Below are 20,429 nucleotides of genomic sequence, written 5' to 3'. Positions count from 1 at the left end.
ATTCACCAACAAGGTACTCTACGGGACATAAGACATCCGTGTGATACCACCCAAGACGGATGTCCGGTCCACTTCACGTAGGTAATTACAATCCATCTCAACAGAACATTTTGAGGGAAATGGATCTGTCTTCGCGAAACACAAAATGGCCTGCGTGCTCTGTGCGTGCATATCTGGCATTTTCTGTGTGGATAAATTTAAATGAAGATGTCAAAAGGAAACACGTTTCCAGAAGACATCACTTGCCGTGCAGCACCTGTCTGCGCTCCGATAAATCCGGATGAAATTCCGCGTGCAGTAACGTCGGCCCAGAATCGCTTTGTAGCGTGAAGGCTGTCAACTCTTACGTCAGTATTGTGAACACGTGATATTGCAGTCACAATGATACAAACAAGAAACCGTGCCTGAGGCACGGGTTTGCTCACATGTGGTACGGACCGCTCCTCCTGACGGCAAGATAGGTTTGCGGCGTTCGTTGCTCCTATTTGATTGAGTTCTATGCTTTCTGTACTTTTAAATCTTAAAGCTCTTTTAAGTGTCAGAATAAAATCGAGTATTTCCACAGAAAAAGAAGAAAAAAACCATTGCCGGTGTCATAATTGGGGAATTATAAACATCATAAATTACACAAACTCACTCATCGTCCGATATAACTTAGTGAAATCCGCAGGATATATAATTACCCTTTCTAGACGTATTCGGATGCAAGAAATATAGATTATAGCAATCTTTTGCGATTGTAGTTAAAGTCTTATTTAGGCCGTGGTCTAAACATGACTCTTACTACGGTTCCAAAAGACTGTTTTAACCTACAGGATATTGACAAGGAAAAACCGCGAGAAATGCATGCTTGAACATAAATGCAGATACTACCCAAGCCTGAGGGTTGTGCTGATATATTTGACTGCGAAGGCCAGAACAATGTCCTCAATACGCTTCAAGTGTCAGTCGTCGTCAGAAAAGAGTTCCGTGCAGTGGGTGCGTATGTCGAAGCTAAGTTAATGGGGACGTGGGCAAATCGTTAGCGTTCGTACGCTGAGTGCTTCCGCACCCACTGGAGCTGAAGTGTCTGGACTTTCAAAAGGCACTGTATCGAAGATTTATATCGCACACGGGCAACCCGGAAACACATTATCCGCTAAGTCAAAAGACGTACTAAACTGCGTGCTGGAAGTCCAGAACCACTCATCAGTGGTACAGGAGTCCGTAACTGGCAAATATGGTGCCGTAGTCATATAAACTGGATTGGACCTTGGAGAAATGGAAGAAAGTGACAGTTCGGATGAGCCTTGTTTCACATTATTTCCAAATTGTGGCAGTGTTTACGTCCCAAAACATAGTGAGGGTTCGGTGATAATTTGGGCAACCATATCGCTATTCCGTATGCTCCATGGTTACTTTGCAGAGTCGCATTACTGTCAAACATTTGGCAGATCAGGTGCTTCCCACAGAACAATATTTGTTCCCCATTGCTGATGCTGTGTTCCAAGATGACACGGTCCTTGTCCACACAGCAAGCCTCATCCAGCACTGTTTTTGGGATGAATCGTCACGTCACTCCTGACCACAATAGTGTCCAGATATCAGTAACATTGAGCGTTTGTGGTGTAATTTGGAGAGAAGGATGCATACCGATATCCACCTCCATCGTCGTTACCTGGAATTGCCATTATTTAGTACAAAAAATTTTACACGCTCAATATCATACAGGACTTGCATTTATCTGTTCCGTGATGTCTGGAAATCGTTTTCAATGTCAACGATTTTTCTACATTGTATTAGACACAGTAATGTGTGTGTTTTTCGTGTTCCCACATCTTTTGCTACGCCTGTACATTACTTGTATAAATGCGACTGCGAAAAGAGAGGAAATCTTACAATAAATGAAGGCAACTTTTCTATTTAGCCGGTAAGACTCACCCTGTGTAACTGGGCACGGAATGGTGGTGACTTTAGTGCCAGATTTATTCTGTCAGTTCTGCAGGTATCTCAGTTGTCCTCCGCCCGGACCTCGATGCTTCCTCCCACATGGGTCCCGCTACTTAGATTTCAGCGAAGGCAGCTGCACTTCAATGTTAACCCCCACCGTGGCCAGTTCTGAGAACTTCTACCTTCCACGTTACAAGTCTAAGACGTCTGGTTTCGCTCTGTTATACAGGGCTATTACAAATGATTGAAGCGATTTCATAAATTCACTGTAGCTCCATTCATTGACATATGGTCACGACACAGTACAGATACGTAGAAAAACTCATAATGTTTTGTTCGGCTGAAGCCGCTTTCAGGTCTCTGCCGCCAGAGCGCTCGAGAGCGCAGTGAGACAAAATGGCGACAGGAGCCGAGAAAGCGTATGTGGTGCTTGAAATGCACTCACATCAGTCAGTCATAACAGTGCAACGACACTTCAGGACGAAGTTCAACAAAGATCCACCAACTGCTAACTCCATTCGGCGATGGTATGCGCAGTTTAAAGCTTCTGGATGCCTCTGTAAGGGAAAATCAACGGGTCGGCCTGCAGTGAGCGAAGAAACGGTTGAACGCGTGCGGGCAAGTTTCACGCATAGCCCGCGGAAGTCGACGAATAAAGCAAGCAGGGAGCTAAACGTACCACACCCGACGGTTTGGAAAATCTTACGGAAAAGGCGAAAGCAGAAGCCTTACCGTTTACAGTTGCTACAAGCCCTGACACCCGATGACAAAGTCAAACGCTTTGAATTTTCGGCGCGGTTGCAACAGCTCATGGAAGAGGATGCGTTCAGTGCGAAACTTGTTTTCAGTGATGAAGCAACATTTTTTCTTAATGGTGAAGTGAACAGACACAATGTGCGAATCTGGGCGGTAGAGAATCCTCACGCATTCGTGCAGCAAATTCGCAATTCACCAAACGTTAACGTGTTTTGTGCAATCTCACGGTTTAAAGTTTACGGCCCCTTTTTCTTCTGCGAAAAAAACGTTACAGGACACGTGTATCTGGACATGCTGGAAAATTGGCTCATGCCACAACTGGAGACCGACAGCGCCGACTTCATCTTTCAACAGGATGGTGCTCCACCGCACTTCCATCATGATGTTCGGCATTTCTTAAACAGGAGATTGGAAAACCGATGGATCGGTCGTGGTGGAGATCATGATCACCAATTCATGTCATGGCTTCCACGCTCTCCCGACTTAACCCCATGCGATTTCTTTCTCTGGGGTTATGTGAAAGATTCAGTGTTTAAACCTCCTCTACCAAGAAACGTGCCAGAACTGCGAGCTCGCATCAACGATGCCTTCGAACTCATTGATGGGGACATGCTGCGCCGAGTGTGGGAGGAACTTGATTATCGGCTTGATGTCTGCCGAATCACTAAAGGGGCACATATGGAACATTTGTGAATGCCTAAAAAACTTTTTGAGTTTTTGTATGTGTGTGCAAAGCATTGTGAAAATATCTCAAATAATAAAGATACTGTAGAGCTGTGAAATCGCTTCAATCATTTGTAATAACCCTGTATAGTGTTCTAGGTACTGAGGCGCACGGCAGCGCAAGCTTACCCGTTAATGGCGTTTCATGAATGGGACAGCTGTCTTCGTGTGCCTACAGCTTTTTAAGGCTGAGATCGCCCTTTCTATTTCCGCATCATTATCATATCCAGTTTCTTTTCGGCGTCCTTACCGGTTCCAATTTCAACTGCAGCTATGTTTTCAGCTCTTCTTAGGAATCCCGACGTTCCTTTTTCCTTGATGTGCGTTTTTGTATATTATTTTAGGTATTCTCACTTCTCGCATTCTTTAAATGTGTTTTTGTCAGTCTTCTTCAAGAACGGAAACGAGAGAAGATAGTAATGGTGGGATCTAGAGCGAAGTCCACGTTCTAAATCATCACAAAGGTATGTCGTGACTCTGAGCACTCAGCAGACCAGTGCCATTTTAGGAATAATATTGTCCACAAACCGTAGCCTCACAGAAACTGCTTAATTGCAGAGTGTGCTATCACGCTGATACAATCATCGTCTTCGAACTGTTCCTCTACTGTATGCAGCATGCATTAGTCAAGTCCTTCCATACCGAGCGATTTCTCAAGCGCATCAATGCGATCACGTGTTAACCAAGAAAAACAATTCCATTCTTTAAAACCAATTCCTCCGTACTTCACTGTTTGCACTAAACACGAGACACCTACAGTTCCCTTGGCACTCGCTAAATCAAACCCCTACCAACGGATTTTGCAAAATATTAAGTGATTCGTCACTCCAAATCACTGGTTTCCAGTAACTGGCTCCAGTGGCGTTGCTGTCAACACCACCTCAAGTGTCGCTTAGCGCTGACTACCGAAATTAGTGTCTTACAAAGATCTGCTCGACCACTGTAGCCCATACTTTTTAATTCCCTCTGCACAGTCATTATGCTAGAGGGACTGCTGGTAGAACTTGGGGACTAAGGATTGATTCCTTCCCCTCACTTCATACGGCTATTTACGAAGATTCTCCACAATTCTCTTGTTCGCAGCTTGTGGTCTGGATCACGGGGTCTCGAGTTTGATTCCCGGCTAGTTTGGGGATTTTCTCTTGCCGGGGACTGGGTGTTTGTGTTGTCCTCATCATTCCATCATCATCATCATCATGATCATCATCGTTCGTGAGTGGGTAGACTGGATTGCGAAAAAATTGGAATGTGTAAAAATTGGGAATTTGTACAGGCGCTGATGACCGCACAGTTGAGCGCTCCACAAACCAAACGTCATCGTCATCATCCGCAATTCTTGACGATCACTGTCTGTCAGTAGGGAGAGCGCGCCAGAGTGGCAAGGCTAAGATATTCCTGCATTTTAAGCAAAGCAGCAATAGACGGCAATGCACAGAAAAGAGCGATTATAATCTGCCACCACTGAAGCGTATTATCGACTAGTTTAACAAGCTTAGGTTCAAATTAAGTACGTAAACAATTCATTTTTCACAAAGTGGCAAAATGGACACATTGCCAGAAATAAGCGGGCAAAGCTACTACTAAGCCTTAAATTAAAAAAAAAAAAAAAACAAAATATAAAAACTGCTTTAAGCAGAACTACATACACTGAAGAGCCAAGGGAAGTGGTACACCTGCCTAATATTGTGTAGCACGTAGATGTGTCGCAGCAGGACGTGGCGTAGACTCGACTAATGTCTGAAGTAGTGCTGGAGGGAATTGACACCATGAATCCTGCAGCGCTTTCCTTAAATCCGTCAGAGTACGAGGTGGTGGAGATGTCTTCTGAACAGCACGTTGCAAGGCGTCGCAGATAAACTCAATAAAGTTAATGTCTCGGCAGTTTGGTGGTCAGCTGAAGTGTTTAAACTCAGAAGAGTGTAGCTGGAGCCACTCTGTAGGAATTCTAGACGTGTGTGGTGTCGCATTGTCCTGCTGGAATTGCCTGGGCCTATCGGAATGCACAATGGACGTGAATGGAGGCAGATGATAAGACAGGATGCTTAAATACGTATCTAGACATATCAGAGGTCCCAATCATTCCAACTGCACACGTCCCACACCACCACAGAGCCTCCACGAGCTTGAGTAGTCCCCTGCTGACATGCAGGGTTCATCGATTCATGAGGTTATCTACATACCCGTAGATGTCCTCCGCTCAATTGAATTTGAAACGAGACTCGTCCGAACAGTCAACTTGTTTCCAGTCATCAGTAGTCCAATGTCGGTGTTGACGGGCCCAGGCGAGTAGCAAAGCTTTATGTCGTCCAATAGTCAAGGGTACACGAGTTGGCCTTTGAATAGTTCCCACTCTGACACTTGTTATAATAATAATGGCGTGTGACGAGGGCCTCCCGTCGGGTAGACCGCCCATCTAGTGCAAGTCTTTCGATTTGACGCCAGTTCGGCGACTTGCGCGTCGATGTTGACGGCCAGCATTGAAATCTGCAGCAATGTGCGGAAGGGCTGCACTTCTGTCACATTGAAAGATACTCTTCAGTTGTCATTGGTCCCCTTCTTGAAGGATCTTTTTCCGACCGTAGCGATGTCGGAGATTTAATATTTTACCGGGTTCCTGATATTCACGATATTCTCGTGAAATGATCGTACGGAAAAATCCACACTACATCGCTGCCTCGGAGATGTTGTGCCCTATCGCTCGTGCGCCGATATTAACACCAAGTTCAGATTCGCTTAAGTCATGATGACCTGCCGTTGTAGCAGCAGTAGCCGATCTAACAACTGCGTCAGACACTTGTTGGTTTATATAGGCGTTGGTGACCGCAGGGACGCATTCTGCCTGTTTACTAATCTCTGTATTTGAATACGTGTGCCTCTTCCAGTTTCTTTGGCGCTTCAGTGTATATTTCAATGTGAAATTTGATTCTAATTATACAAAACATGAAAGTCAAACTGCGTCCCTGAACTCCTGAAGAAAGTTTGGGGGATCAGAGGGAGTACAATCGGCGTTAAATCCACTGCTCTTTTGGCCTTGAATTTGAAAACATTTTTCTGCAGTACATGCACTCTCTGTCTTGATCGTTGTCGTGAAAAATAGCTCTTCTGGGGTTGGTTTTCCTGCGCTTCACAGTCTTCCTTTTACTATCTTTCTTCTCTGCAACTGTTTTCCGTTTTTTCTTCCTTTTATTTTCCTTTCCTTCTCTTTTCTAATACACTTTTATAAGGGCCTGCTCTAAGTATGGCTGCGGAGCCCTCCTTTCGGCCCCTGCTTTTACTTTTCCCGTTATACAAAGTAGCCAGAAGCCGTCGTCGAGAGTCCACTTTGCCAGCAATGAAGTCTTTACATAAAAGCTTTATACCCTCTAATACCATGACCGAACTTTCAGTAATTAAGGTACGGTTATGGAGTCAACAATTTCGTTAAAAAAGACATGCACGTTTCCTCTCCACAGCAATACTCAAATTAACCAATTACCTTACATAAGGGTAACTGAAATCCACAACTCAAAGGAGTAACACAGCAGAAGATTTAGGCTTCATAGGGTGATTGGATCCTCCAGACAGAATAAGTTATAGGAATTCCCGCACCCTGTGAGCACCATCTAGCCCCCAGTACTCCCACGACCAACAGCGCGGGGTAGCCGTGCTGCGTAGGGCGACTTGGTTCGCGCAGCTACCCCCGTCGGAGGTTCGAGCCCTTCCTCGGGCATGGGTGTGTGTGTGTGTTGTCCTTAGGTTAGTTAGGTTTAATTAGTTCTACGTTCTAGGGACTGATGACCACAGCAGTTGAGTCCCATAGTGCTCAGAGCCATTTGAACTCCCACGACCAACAGCGCGGGGTAGCCGTGCTGCGTAGGGCGACTTGCCATGGCTCGCGCAGTTACCCCCGTCGGAGGTTCGAGTCCTTCCTCGGGCATGGGTGTGTGTGTTGTCCTTAGCGTGTCTAAGTTAGATAAAGTAGTGTGTAAACCTAGGGACTGACGACCTCAGCAGTTTGGTCTCATAGTAACTTACCACCACCACCCTGTAATGGTACTTGAATTACGTAACCATTGCGGCACCTCACCTCAACCTCTCGATACCAGCAATATTCTACTGTGTTTCTGTAAAGTAGTTAACATATTTCTGATACAACATTCAGATTTGATTTCATTAATGTAGAGGTACTTTGATACATCTATATGTTATGTTGCAATGACATTATTCTTATGTGTATTCTTTCATTTGTCACTATGATCTTTATCATACTTGTAACTCTGATTTTTGGGCGCGTAAGCAGTTATTAGAGAGTCAAGTCTTGGTCGTCATGTTGAAAAGACACAAATTGTAGTCAGTTTATAAAATGTGAACTTTAACAGTGGGTAAGATATTTTCAAGTAAGTTTTATATTTTGAAATGATGTTTTGTGAGTTACGTGATATTGCAACAAAAGTAATAAAGAAGAAGTGTAACTTAAATTCTGAGTGCTGATTACTTTTTTACATCACCATTGTGCTAACTTGCAAAAGTTTAATCTTCAAGAATGGTTTATGAAACACATCTATAATACTTTTGAATATCGTAGAATAACACCTAGCCCTCTTTGCATTCGAGCTTGGAATCATTACCACCTAGATTTTCGACGATTGAGCCATGAGTTCACAACGAGACCAGCGTGGGAAACACGTAAAGATGAGTGCCTAGTTTATCCATCATTTCATGAAATGACTTTATTAACTGTGCTCTAATGACACCTACCACATAATATAACTTTGTTGTTGCCCGAAAATGCAATATTTAGCAGCGTGTGCAACACTACAATCTTAATTAATTTTTGACCTTTGTTGTGGTGGGGTTGTTAGAACCCCTATGACTGCTTTGCCGCAATGACCATTTTTGCCCCGCTATCTCTTCCATGTGGTCTACCTGGTCTTGGTTTAGTTGTGGTCATTCCTTCACAGTCACATTACCAACAGTCAATTTGGGCAGCTTTGGAACAACTGAAATGTTGCCGATGTATTTGTTATTCAAATGACATCCAATGACTACTCCACGTTCAGAGTCACTGAGCTCTGCTGATCGAATCTTTCTGCTGTTACCACATCCCTACTGACAACACAATAACCCTCGCATCCTTTTATACTGTTGGATCTACCGCTCGCGATATGCAACGATCAGTTCCACATTACAAGGGGGTCCCCACACTTTTGATCATATAATGTGCACTTAGTAACAGCCACACTTCACTTTACAGACATCCGTAGTGTGGAAGTGATTGAGTAAAAGGTTTCTTTATTTTTTTATGACTGAAAAATGTGCCTTCATACCAATTTTTCCAATGAATTCTGCGGTCAGCAAATCCAGAAATTAACGGTAATATAACAGAGTGAGAAGGCGGTTCCTCTTCTTTCGTATTCCAGCACAGGGTTCAAACGTGGACTGTGTAAGAAGAAACGGAAGACCAAGCGGATGCGGTCTAACAAGCTGGAGGATTTAACATCTTGTTAGGTTACATACTGAACAACCCTCGCACTATCAAAGAACGAGGCACTGTAGCTCCTAGTGTAGTCCAAACTAATCAACGCGCTGACTCCTTGGGGCTTACGGTCCGACCTTGCACTGGCTGCTCCCAAATCCTCGGCACTGCTCCCTCGGACTTGACCGCCTGGGCGCTTACCTTGCTCCGTGATGGGCGAGACGAGCAGCAGGTTGACGCAGGCGGCGCCCGTGTCGTGGCCCATGAGCGTTACGTTGGTGGGGTCGCCGTCGAAGGCGGCGATGTTGTCCTTGATCCACTGCAGCGCCGCTATCTGGTCCAACAGCCCCAGGTTGCTAGCTGAGTCCGGACCGAACTCCGGGCGCAGGAAACCTGCAACAGCGTGATACTCCACGTTACACACCTATACAAATTCCTTAACCCTTCAAGATCTTCTGGCTACAATTGTACACATCGTCTTTTAGTGTGTATTAGCTGCAACAGAAATATGATTCCACAATGGAAACCTCATATACACATTTGTGAATGTTCAGTCATTTCATAATATACAAGCGCTAGCAACCGTTGGGCATCACTATAAAGATATATTAAGTCAATGTAGCAGGTTTTCAGCAGCTTGTGCCAGCCAGAATACATGTAAGTAGTTGATTAGTTATACTCCACAGTATAACTGAATATTATTGTTGCCATTTTGCTTGGTAGTTAGTGAATGATCAGATAATTTGTTACAACAGTGATGGCCAAGCGGTTGTAGGCGCTACGGTCTGGAACCGCGCCCGCTACCTTTGAGATTGGACATGGTGAGTTGATGTTAGTGAGGAATGCCTTTAAAACAACAAAGTCACCATTATCAACAGATCACTCAGTTTGAACGACCTCGCGTAACAGGGCTACGAGAACCTGGATGTCCCTTCCGCGATACTGCAGAAAGACTTGAGAGAGATGTATCGGCTGTGCATGACTGCTGACAGCGGTGGTCACGGGAAGGTAGGGTCGCAAGAAGACCGGGCTCCGGTCGCCCACGTGACACTACGGAGAGGAAAGCCCGTCGGTTTCGACGCATGGGTAAGGGCGCATCGTACTGCGTCTTCAGCAGCAATTCGAGAGACAGTTTACGCCACATTGACACAACGAACTTTTATTACTCGGTTACTTCAAGGAAGCTGACCTCAAACAGCCGCCGTTTGCACTTCTGTGGTGACAAGCGAGAAGTTACTGGAGTACAGAGTGGAGATTAGTTATGATTTCTGCTGAAAGCTGATTCCGACGCGGTGCCAGTGATGGCAATATGTTGGTTAGAAGGAGAATGGGTGAAGGCCTGCGACCAACCTGTCTGCGTACTAAACACGCTTGACTCCATCTAAAGCTGTGGTCTGGGGTACGATTTCGTATGACAGCAGGAGCACTCTAGTCGTTATCCCACGCATATTGACAGCAAATCTGTATTTCCGTCTGGTGGGTCGATCCGTTGTGCTGCCGTTCATGAGCAGCACTCAAGGTGATGTTGTCCAACAGGATAACGCTTGCCGACATACAGCTGTTGCAACCCAACACCCTCTACAGAGTGTCGACGTGTTGCCTTGCCCTACTCCATCAGCAGATCTGTCTCGAATCAGGCTCGTATAGGACAACATCGGACGATAGTTTCAGCGTTAATCACAACTGGTATTAACCGTTCTTGTATTGACCGACCAAGTGCAACAGGCATGGAACTCCATTCCACTAACTAACGTCCGGCACTCTAAAACACAGTGCATGGAAATTTGAATGCTTGCATTCAACATTCTGGCGGTTACTCCGGCTCTTAATACACTACTGGCCATTAAAATTGCTGCACCACGAAGATGACGTGCTACAGACAAGAAATTTAACCAACAGGAAGAAGATGCTGTGATATGCATATAATTAGCTTTTCAGAGCATTCAGACAAGGTTGGCGCCGGTGGCGACACCTACAACATGCTGCCATGAGGAAAGTTTCCAACCGATTTCTCATACACAAACAGCAGTTGACCGGCGTTGACTCATGAAACGTTGTTGTGATGCCTCGTATAAGGAAGAAAACTGCGTACCTTTGATAAAGATCGGATTGTAGCCTATCGCGATTGCGGTTTATCGTATCGTGACATTGCTCCTCGCATTGGTCGAGATCCAATGACTGTTAGCAGAATATAGAATCGGTGGGTTCAGGAGGTAATACGGAACGCCGTGCTGGATCCCAACGGCCTCGTATCACTAGCAGTCGAAATGACAGGCATCTTACCCGCATGGCTGTAACGGATCGTGCAGCCACGTCTCGATCCCTGAGTCAACAGATGGGGACATTTTTAAGACAGCAACCATCTGAACGAACAGTTCGATGACGTCTGCAGCAGCATGGACTATCAGCTCGGAAGCCATGGCTGTTGTTACCCTTGACGCTGCATCACAGACAGGAGGGCCTGCGATGGTGTACTCAACGAAGAACCTGGGTGCACGAATGGCAAAACGTCATTTTTTTCGATGAATCCAGGTTCTGTTTACTGCATCATGATGGTGGCATCCGTGTTTGGCGACATCGTAGTGAACACACATTGGAAGCGTGTATTCGTCATCGCCACACTGGCGTGTCACCCGGCGTGATGGTATGGGGTGCCATTGGTTACACGTCTCGGTCACCTCTTGTTCGCATTCACGGCACTTTGAACAGTGGACGATACATTTCAGGTGTGTTACGACCCGTGGTTCTACCCTTCATTCAATCCCTGCCAAACCCAACATTTCAGCAGTATAATGCACGACCGCATGTTGCAGGCCCTGTACGGGCCTGTCTGGATACATAAAATGTTCGTCTGCTGCCCTGGCCAGCACATTCTCCAGATCGCTCACCAATTGAAAAAGTCTGGTCAATGGTGGCCGAGCAACTGGCTCGTCCCAATACGCCAGTCACTACTCTTGATGAACTGTGGTATCGTGTTGAAGCTGCATGGGCAGCTGTACCTGTACACGCCATCCAAGCTCTGTTTAACTCAATGCCCAGGTGAATTAAGGCCGTTATTACTGCCAGATTTCTCAGGATCTATGCACCCAAATTGCGTAAAAATGTAATCACATGTCAGTTCTAGTATAATATATTTGTCCAATGAATACCCTTTTATCATCTGCATTTCTTCTTGGTGCAGCAATTTTAATGGCCAGTTGTGTATACTAGCATTTACATTTACAATGGCTTTTCTCGTGTACCCCTTAGCTAGTGAACTTACGATGTTAATATATTTCCAAGACAAATGTTTTGCTGAAATTTCGTTGCTCTACATTAAATATTGCTTGATGATGGGTTTTTTCCCCTCTGTTTATATCCATGTCAGATCTGAAATTATTTTCTGTTGAAGGAAGTTTATTCTTTATGCTGTAATGCTCTTAGGTGACTTTTTAATGATTTTAGACGCAAGATTGGTACAAAACTATGTACCCGTTTCCAAAATTATAATATGGACCAAAGCAACTAACTCTAAAATATTCACTGTTGTAACAAAAATGGTTCAAATGGCTCTGAGCACTATGGGACTTAACATCTGATGTCATCAGTCTCCTAGAACTTAGAACTACTTAAACCTAACTAACCTAAGGACATCACACACATTCATGCCCGAGGCAGGATTCGAACCTGCGACCGTAACGGTCGCGCGGTTCCAGACTGCAGTGCCTAGAACCGCTCGGTCACCCCGGCCGGCTAACTATGGTTCATCGACCGTTACAGCGTTTATTGAAAGCCAATCTGATCTGCATCCTCATAGTGGTGCTACTTGCACCACTCTTATGGGATTACCACAAAATCTGATTAGACGTCAATTTTATGATGTAGGAACGCGCCTAGCAGCTTTTCTTTACTACGCACAAGTCCTTCTTGTCGTTGGGATATTTATTTATATCAGTGTACATAGACTGATCCAGAATTCGTGCACTAACAGTACAACTCTCCCGTGAATATATTTAGTAGAAAGTGGGCGTAAAAAAAAAAAAATTGGCAACACCGCAGTCACTTGTTTGACTGTGAGTACTATCTAGCTGCTCTGTCAAGTTAAGTGCACTGACTAGAGGTTTTAATATTGGAATATTTGAGTTCATCGATCTACGTGTATATTTGCTTCTATTTTCCTGTTCATTGTTTCACTTGAGTTTCGTTACAGCCCTTCCCCCAAAGTAAAAGAAAAAGAAACAGACAGACTCCATCCCCGTCCTATCAATGCTTCTTTCACCCCGTTTTTATTATACGATATTGCAGTGCCTGTATTATTCTGAATTACGACGTCAAGTTCCATTGGACATGCATGCAATATCGTATTTGTCCGTCGAAATCGGGCAAGCGACTTTTAAGTAAAATGTCTCGCCTGTACTGGAAAACACATAATGAATGTACGAGTACAGGCTGTACAAGCATGGCTGACAACATATGGAAGTTGGGGTTTGGTCGTGAGCCGAGGACGGAGAGCCAAACGGCGCGGCATGGTAGCTCAGCCTGTTCGGTCAGAGGGCTCTCTTCTGTGCCGTCAGAGTTCATGAATTTTCGGCCAGTCTTTAGAATAAACCGCTGTACACTTAAAATGAAGTTCGTAGTAAAATTTTCTTAAAATCGTAGTCGTAAAGCACAAAAGTCATTTCGTTCATCTGATATCACTACCGTAGTCGATTTCACAGGAAGTAACCATCAAATGAGTCGTCTAAAAAGAAAGGGAAAATGGGGAATACTACATACTAGGAAACTCAATTACAGAGTCAAACCAACTTCAACACACAGCTATACACAGTTGATACATCGTACATGAATTCGTCGAAGTGTTTGCTGAACAGACCACGAGAGCAGGCCACAGAGGTTGTCCATTATTAGTTTCACTTTCGCACTGGTTATTTACCGATATTTGCGACCGCCAGTGAGCAGTTAGTAACTAACGTATCGTATCTGCAGTTGGGAGTCACTTAAGCGACCTCTAGTTTGTCTAGCTTACTTGCACCAGTAATTTTTTACTATGTAGGTTTCACTTTGAACAAGATGTATAGCACAGTCCATACTAATTTTATAAATGCGAAGGTAACTCTGTCTGTTATGTGTTCACAACTAACACAATGAACCGATTTCCATGAAATTTGGTATGGAGACAGCTTAAACCTAGTGTTTTATAATCTTCACTGTGGCAGTACCTCCAGCTGCGATGAATTTCTAGAACTATTTTATGATGCCTTCAGCTGATATTCTCTTTATTTGTCGTATGATTGTACATTTTCGGCCTCAGGCCATTTTCAAAAATTTTACGGACGAAGATAACGTGTTCCTAAAATAACGAAAAGTTATTTCCAACTCTTTTATGACAATTACGTGGAGTGATAGGAGTAATATACAATTAAGGAATCCATAAAATACTTGAAAACGGCCTAAGACCAAAGTTGAACAATCGTACATGAGATAAAGAGAATGTCAGCTAGTGTGCTTTGTTTTGATGTTGCGGAATGTGGTTGTCTTTTGTTTTTGTGGTTGTGAAAGCACCTGCTATTCCTCTGTGAGGTACATAAACGAGCCCACAGGCGAACACTCTCTCTCTCTCTCTCTCTCTCTCTCTCTCTCTCTGCAAATGAATATATATTCCATGTCAACGAAACGCAGTGCAGTAAAACCTGAAACGTGTTGAAGAAAGTTACAGAAAAACCATAAATTGTAATATCATTTTAATACTGTTTAATAGGTGTAATTTAAGGCGTAAGAGTTGTTTACGATCTTTCCAAACGGATTTATAAGAGAAACCTCACTCTTATAGTGAGTGACTCCTGAAGATACTTTGAAAGAGAGCGAAACACGCTTGGTCTAAATAAGACTTTTATTACAGTTGAAAGATTGCCTACAGCATACGTTAGTTGTAAAAAGAGTATCTTTTTAAGACGTTCACAGTTTTCCCCTCATTCATTAATCGTGTGCGGTGTTTCTGAATGTGAGGAACAATAACAGCATCGTTTGAATGGAGTAAATAATCATACCTTTGGCCGAATGTCTGATTTCATACCGGTAGAGACACATGCCCCCCCATGAACCATGGACCTTGCCGTTGGTGGGGAGGCTTGCGTGCCTCAGCGATACAGATGGCCGTACCGTAGGTGCAACCGCAACGGAGGGGTATCTGTAGAGAGGCCAGACAAACGTGTGATTCCTGAAGAGGGGCAGCAGCCTTTTCAGTAGTTGCAGGGGCCACAGTCTGGATGATTGACTGATCTGGCCTTGTAACATTAACCAAAACGGCCTTGATGTGCTGGTACTGCGAACGGCTGAAAGCAAGGGGAAACTACAGCCGTATTTTTCCCGAGGACATGCAGCTTTACTGTATGATTAAATGATGATGGCATGCTCTTGGGTAAAATATTCCGGAGGTAAAATAGTCCCCCATTCGGATCTCCGGGCGGGGACTACTCAAGAGGACGTCGTTATCAGGAGAAAGAAAACTGGCATTCTACGGATCGGAGCGTGGAATGTCAGATCCCTTAATCGGGCAGGTAGGTTAGAAAATTTAAAAAGGGAAATGGATAGGTTAAAGTTAGATATAGTGGGAATTAGTGAAGTTCAGTGGCAGGAGGAACAAGACTTTTGGTCAGGTGATTACAGGGTTATAAATACAAAATCAAATAGGGGTAATGCAGGAGTAGGTTTAATAATGAATAAAAAAATAGGAGTGCGGGTTGGCTACTACAAACAGCACAGTGAACGCATTATTGTGGCCAAGATAGACTCAAAGCCCGTGCCTACTACAGTAGTACAAGTTTATATGCCAACTAGCTCTGCAGATGATGAAGAAATTGATGAAATGTATGACGAGATAAATGAAATTATTCAGGTAGTGAAGGGAGACGAAAATTTAATAGTCATGGGTGACTGAAATTCGACAGTAGGAAAAGGAAGAGAAGGAAACATAGTAGGTGAATATGGATTGGGGGGAAGAAATGAAAGAGGATGCCGCCTGGTAGAATTTTGCACAGAGCATAACTTAATCATAGCTAACACTTGGTCCAAGAATCATAAAAGATGGTTGTATACCTGGAAGAATCCTGGAGATACTAAAAGGTATCAGATAGATTATATAATGGTAAGACAGAGATTTAGGAACCAGGTTTTAAATTGTAAGACATTTCCAGGGGCAGATGTGGATTCTGACCACAATCTATTGGTTATGAACTGCTGACTGAAACTGAAGAAACTGCAAAAAGGTGGGAATTTAAGGAGATGGGACCTGGATAAACTGAAAGAACCAGAGGTTGTACAGAGTTTCAGGGAGAGCATAAGGGAACAATTGACAGGAATGGGGGAAAGAAATACAGTAGAAGAAGAATGGGTAGCTTTGAGGGATGAAGTAGTGAAGGCAGCAGAGGATCAAGTAGGTAAAAAGACAAGGGCTAATAGAAATCCTCGGGTAACAGAAGAAATACTGAATTTAATTGATGAAAGGAGAAAATATAAAAATTCAGAAAATGAAGCAGGCAAAAAGGAATACAAACGTCTCAAAAATGAGATCGACAGGAAGTGCAAAATGGCTAAGTAGGGATGGCTAGAGGACAAATGTAAGGATGTAGAGGCTTGTCTCACTAGGGGTAAGATAGATACTGCCTACAGGAAAATTAGAGAGAGCTTTGGAGAGAAGAGATACCACTTGTGTGAATATCAAGAGCTCAGATGGCAACCCAGTTCTAAACAAAGAAGGGAAGGCAGAAAGGTGGAAGGAGTATATAGAGGGTTTATACAAGGGCGATGTACTTGAGGACAATATTATGGAAATGGAAGAGGATGTAGATGAAGATGAAATGGGAGATAAGATACTGCGTGAAGAGTTTGACAGAGCACTGAAAGACCTGAGTCGAAACAAGGCCCCGGGAGTAGACAACATTCCATTAGAACTACTGATGGCCTTGGGAGAGCCAGTCATGACAAAACTCTTCCATCTGGTGAGCAAGATGTATGAGACAGGCGAGATACCCACAGACTTCAAGAAGAATGTAATAATTCCAATCCCAAAGAAAGCAGGTGTGTGAAAATTACCAAACTATCAGTTTAATAAGTCACAGCTGTAAAATACTAACGCGAATTCTTTACAGACGAATGGAAAAACTGGTAGAAGCGGACCTCGGGGAAGATCAGTTTGGATTCCGTAGAAATGTTGGAACACGTGAGGCAATACTAACCTTACGACTTATCTTAGAAGAAAGATTAAGAAAAGGCAAACCTACGTTTCTAGCATTTGTAGACTTAGAGAAAGCTTTTGACAATGGTAACTGGAATACTCTCTTCCAAATTCTGAAGGTGGCAGGGGTGAAATACAGGGAGCGAAAGGCTATTTACAATTTGTACAGAAACCAGGTGGCAGTTATAAGAGTCGAGGGGCATGAAAGGGAAGCACTGGTTAGGAAAGGAGTGAGACAGGGTTGTAGCCTCTCCCCGATGTTATTCAATCTGTATATTGAGCAAGCAGTAAAGGAAACAAGAGAAAAATTCGGAGTAGGTATTAAAAGTCATGGAGAAGAAGTAAAAACTTTGAGGTTCGCCGATGACATTGTAATTCTGTCAGAGACAGCAAAGGACTTGAAAGAGCAGTTGAACGGAATGGACAGTGTCTTGAAAGGAGGATATAAGATGAACATCAACAAAAGCAAAACGAGGATAATGGAATGTAGTCAAATTAAATCGGGTGATGCTGAGGGGATTAGATTAGGAAATGAGACACTTAAAGTAGTAAAGGAGTTTTGCTATTTGGGGAGCAAAATAACTGATGATGGTCGAAATAGAGAGGGTATAAAATGTAGACTGGCAATGGCAAGGAAATCGTTTCTGAAGAAGAGAAATTTGTTAACATCGAGTATAGATTTAAGTGTCAGTAAGTCGTTTCTGAAAATATTTGTATGGAGTGTAGCCATGTATGGAAGTGAAACATGGACGATAACCAGTTTGGACAAGAAGAGAATAGAAGCTTTCGAAATGTGGTGCTACAGAAGAATGCTGAAGATAAGGTGGGTAGATCATGTAACTAATGAGGAGGTATTGAATAGGATTGGGGAGAAGAGAAGTTTGTGGCACAACTTGACTAGAAGAAGGGATCGGTTGGTAGGACATGTTTTGAGGCATCAAGGGATCACAAATTTAGCATTGGAGGGCAGCGTGGAGGGCAAAAATCGTAGAGGGAGACCAAGAGATGAATACACTAAGCAGATTCAGAAGGATGTAGGTTGCAGTAGGTACTGGGAGATGAAGAAGCTTGCACAGGATAGAGTAGCATAGAGAGCTGCATCAAACCAGTCTCAGGACTGAAGACCACAACAACAGAGACACATGAGTCTACTTTACAGTTAAGCCATCTGGGTGAAGCGCAATAATTAAAGCCATCTGCTCAAGTAAGAAGGTGATTAGCATAATTATGTCACCCAGTGGGCAACAGAATCACGATACATGAACATCAGGGTCGTACTGAAAAGTGTGACAGTACTTACATCAGTTATAAGGGTATTTGCAGCTAGAACTAACACTGTCGTGTAGCATTACATGGAAGTGATAGATGATAAAGAACACACACAACAAGAGAAGCTTTCCCCGGATGATTTTATATTATCTCCTGAGACATTAAAACTGTGTGCCGGACCGAGGCTGGAATTCGATACCTTCGGCTTTCGAGGGCAGTTTCTCTAGATTTTGAGCTATCCATGCTCGGTTCACGTACCGTCTTCACAGCTTTACTTCCACCAAAACTTTCCCATAATTTCCTCCCTCTCCTTTCTTACAGAAGAAGGGCCGGCTCGAGGGATAAGGGTAGGAGGCTCAAATCGTGCCACCTTCTAAGGCAGCAGGTTTTTGGGGGAGCCGAAATCGTAAATTTTAATATGGTTGCAAAAGAATGTATTGAACACCGGAAGTTTTGTGTAAATGAAGAAGTTTGAGAATAAGTTGTAAATACAAATCAGTCATAAAATAGAGTGCCCTATTGGAAATTGTCTATGGTATTGGGAAACAGTTGACAAAGGATGAGCTGGAGTTGGTCTGCTTGGCTGCGTCTTTCAGACAGTAAAGATTGCAACTCGCAGTGTTGGCAATTATATTGCTGCCGTACTCCTACACAACACGTCAGCTTGAAAACCCCTGCGGATGCGAAAAACTTCATAATAAAAAAATAAAGGTAAATGTCAGTATAAGATGGCATAACTATTCCGTAAATTCCTATAGCGCTGTCGTCAAAAAAACACTTTGTAATAAATTGAGAAAGAGTAATTAAAATATGCACTTCCCGTCACAAGCCACAGCCTTCTGAATCCAGACATTGTGATTAAGGGCGTTTTACATGTGGAAAGATGTGTGCCATTCTCTCCCCAGCATTCCCCCTCCCCTTCGATCTGCCATTAATACCATTTACATTGCTCTTGTTCTTGCAACTGCCCCCGATCTAAGCCCGGGAACTGGATGTTTGTGTTGTCCTCATCATTTCATCATCACCATCATCCATGAAAGTGGCGAGATTGGACTGATAAAAGATTGGGATATAGTACGGGCGCTGATAACAGCGCAGTTGAGCGCCGCATATCCAAACACCATCGTGATCATCATCATCAAGTTCCCTAATTAGTTTTTTCTGTTTAGTCTGTATCTTCTTTTAACTTTTCCCTGATTCCTTTTCTTCCTAAGTGTTTAAAATAATACGGAAAACTGTCAGAGCTTATTTTGGAGCTAAGGCAACTAAAATTACCTTCACGAACTGTTTACATAATTATTAATTTTCCATACAGTAAAGTGCTTTCAAAACTGCTTGTTTTGTGCAGCGAATCATGGTCGTAGTATGACGAAAAGTTCCCTATCTCGATATTCGAATTTAGCCGTTTTCCCTTTATGCACTACGGACACAGTAAACAGTCACTGGTGATTTATATACTTTTTTCAACAAACTGAGCGTTTATATCTCAGGAACGCGCTATATTGTGATGTTCAACTTTGAACGGCAGAAGACGATACTATCGAAGATACGGTACTCGGCTGTGCTGGTTGTAACAGGTCTCACATCCCACGCTACCATCTGCTCAGGGATCGAGAAAAAGTGAACGGATTTTAGTTGTGTGTTCTGAGAGGGACACTATTTTCGTTCCATGATTAATTTTGCAGTTATAACTGAAGATGCAAGACACTGCAAATATTCACTTCTGCTTCACTGAGTGATTCCCCATACCTGGCTCTGGTCAAATAGACGAATGAGTAAGTGTGATACGTGGGAATAAGAGGTCATGGATGAGTGACATTGTGAAAAAAGTTCATTATATCTGAAAATACAAGTAGGGGTTAGAACGGGAGGGGGTATGGTGTGGGAGAGGTGGAAGGCGGCGCTTGAAAATTCTGTAGGGGCGGCAAAACCGGTACAACCGACCGTGTCCAGAGTATTCGCGCTGGATGCAGGGAAACTTACGCGAAGTTTCGTGGCTTCAGGCGGCCAATTTACATTTCTCTTCTGAGGATGGATGAGATGCCTCGTCCCCTACGGCCGTCGGTTTTACTCGGTGCCTGCCAG

General features: G+C 43.6%; 1 protein-coding gene across 1 annotated transcript in view; it reads right to left on the bottom strand.

Annotated features, from left to right (window-relative positions):
• LOC124775218 overlaps positions 1-20,429 on the bottom strand; it is a 385,130-nt gene that overhangs the window by 307,594 nt on the left and 57,107 nt on the right. The window contains exon 3 of the mRNA XM_047250056.1: positions 9,065-9,256. Coding sequence (XP_047106012.1) covers positions 9,065-9,256 — 192 coding nt within the window. The remainder of the gene's footprint in view (positions 1-9,064; positions 9,257-20,429) is intronic.

This window comes from Schistocerca piceifrons, chromosome 2 (assembly GCF_021461385.2).
Source record: "Schistocerca piceifrons isolate TAMUIC-IGC-003096 chromosome 2, iqSchPice1.1, whole genome shotgun sequence".
NCBI classification, from domain to species: domain Eukaryota; kingdom Metazoa; phylum Arthropoda; class Insecta; order Orthoptera; family Acrididae; genus Schistocerca; species Schistocerca piceifrons.
The sequence above is the reverse complement of the archived record's forward strand: the minus strand, read 5'-3'. Positions and strand labels throughout refer to the sequence as shown.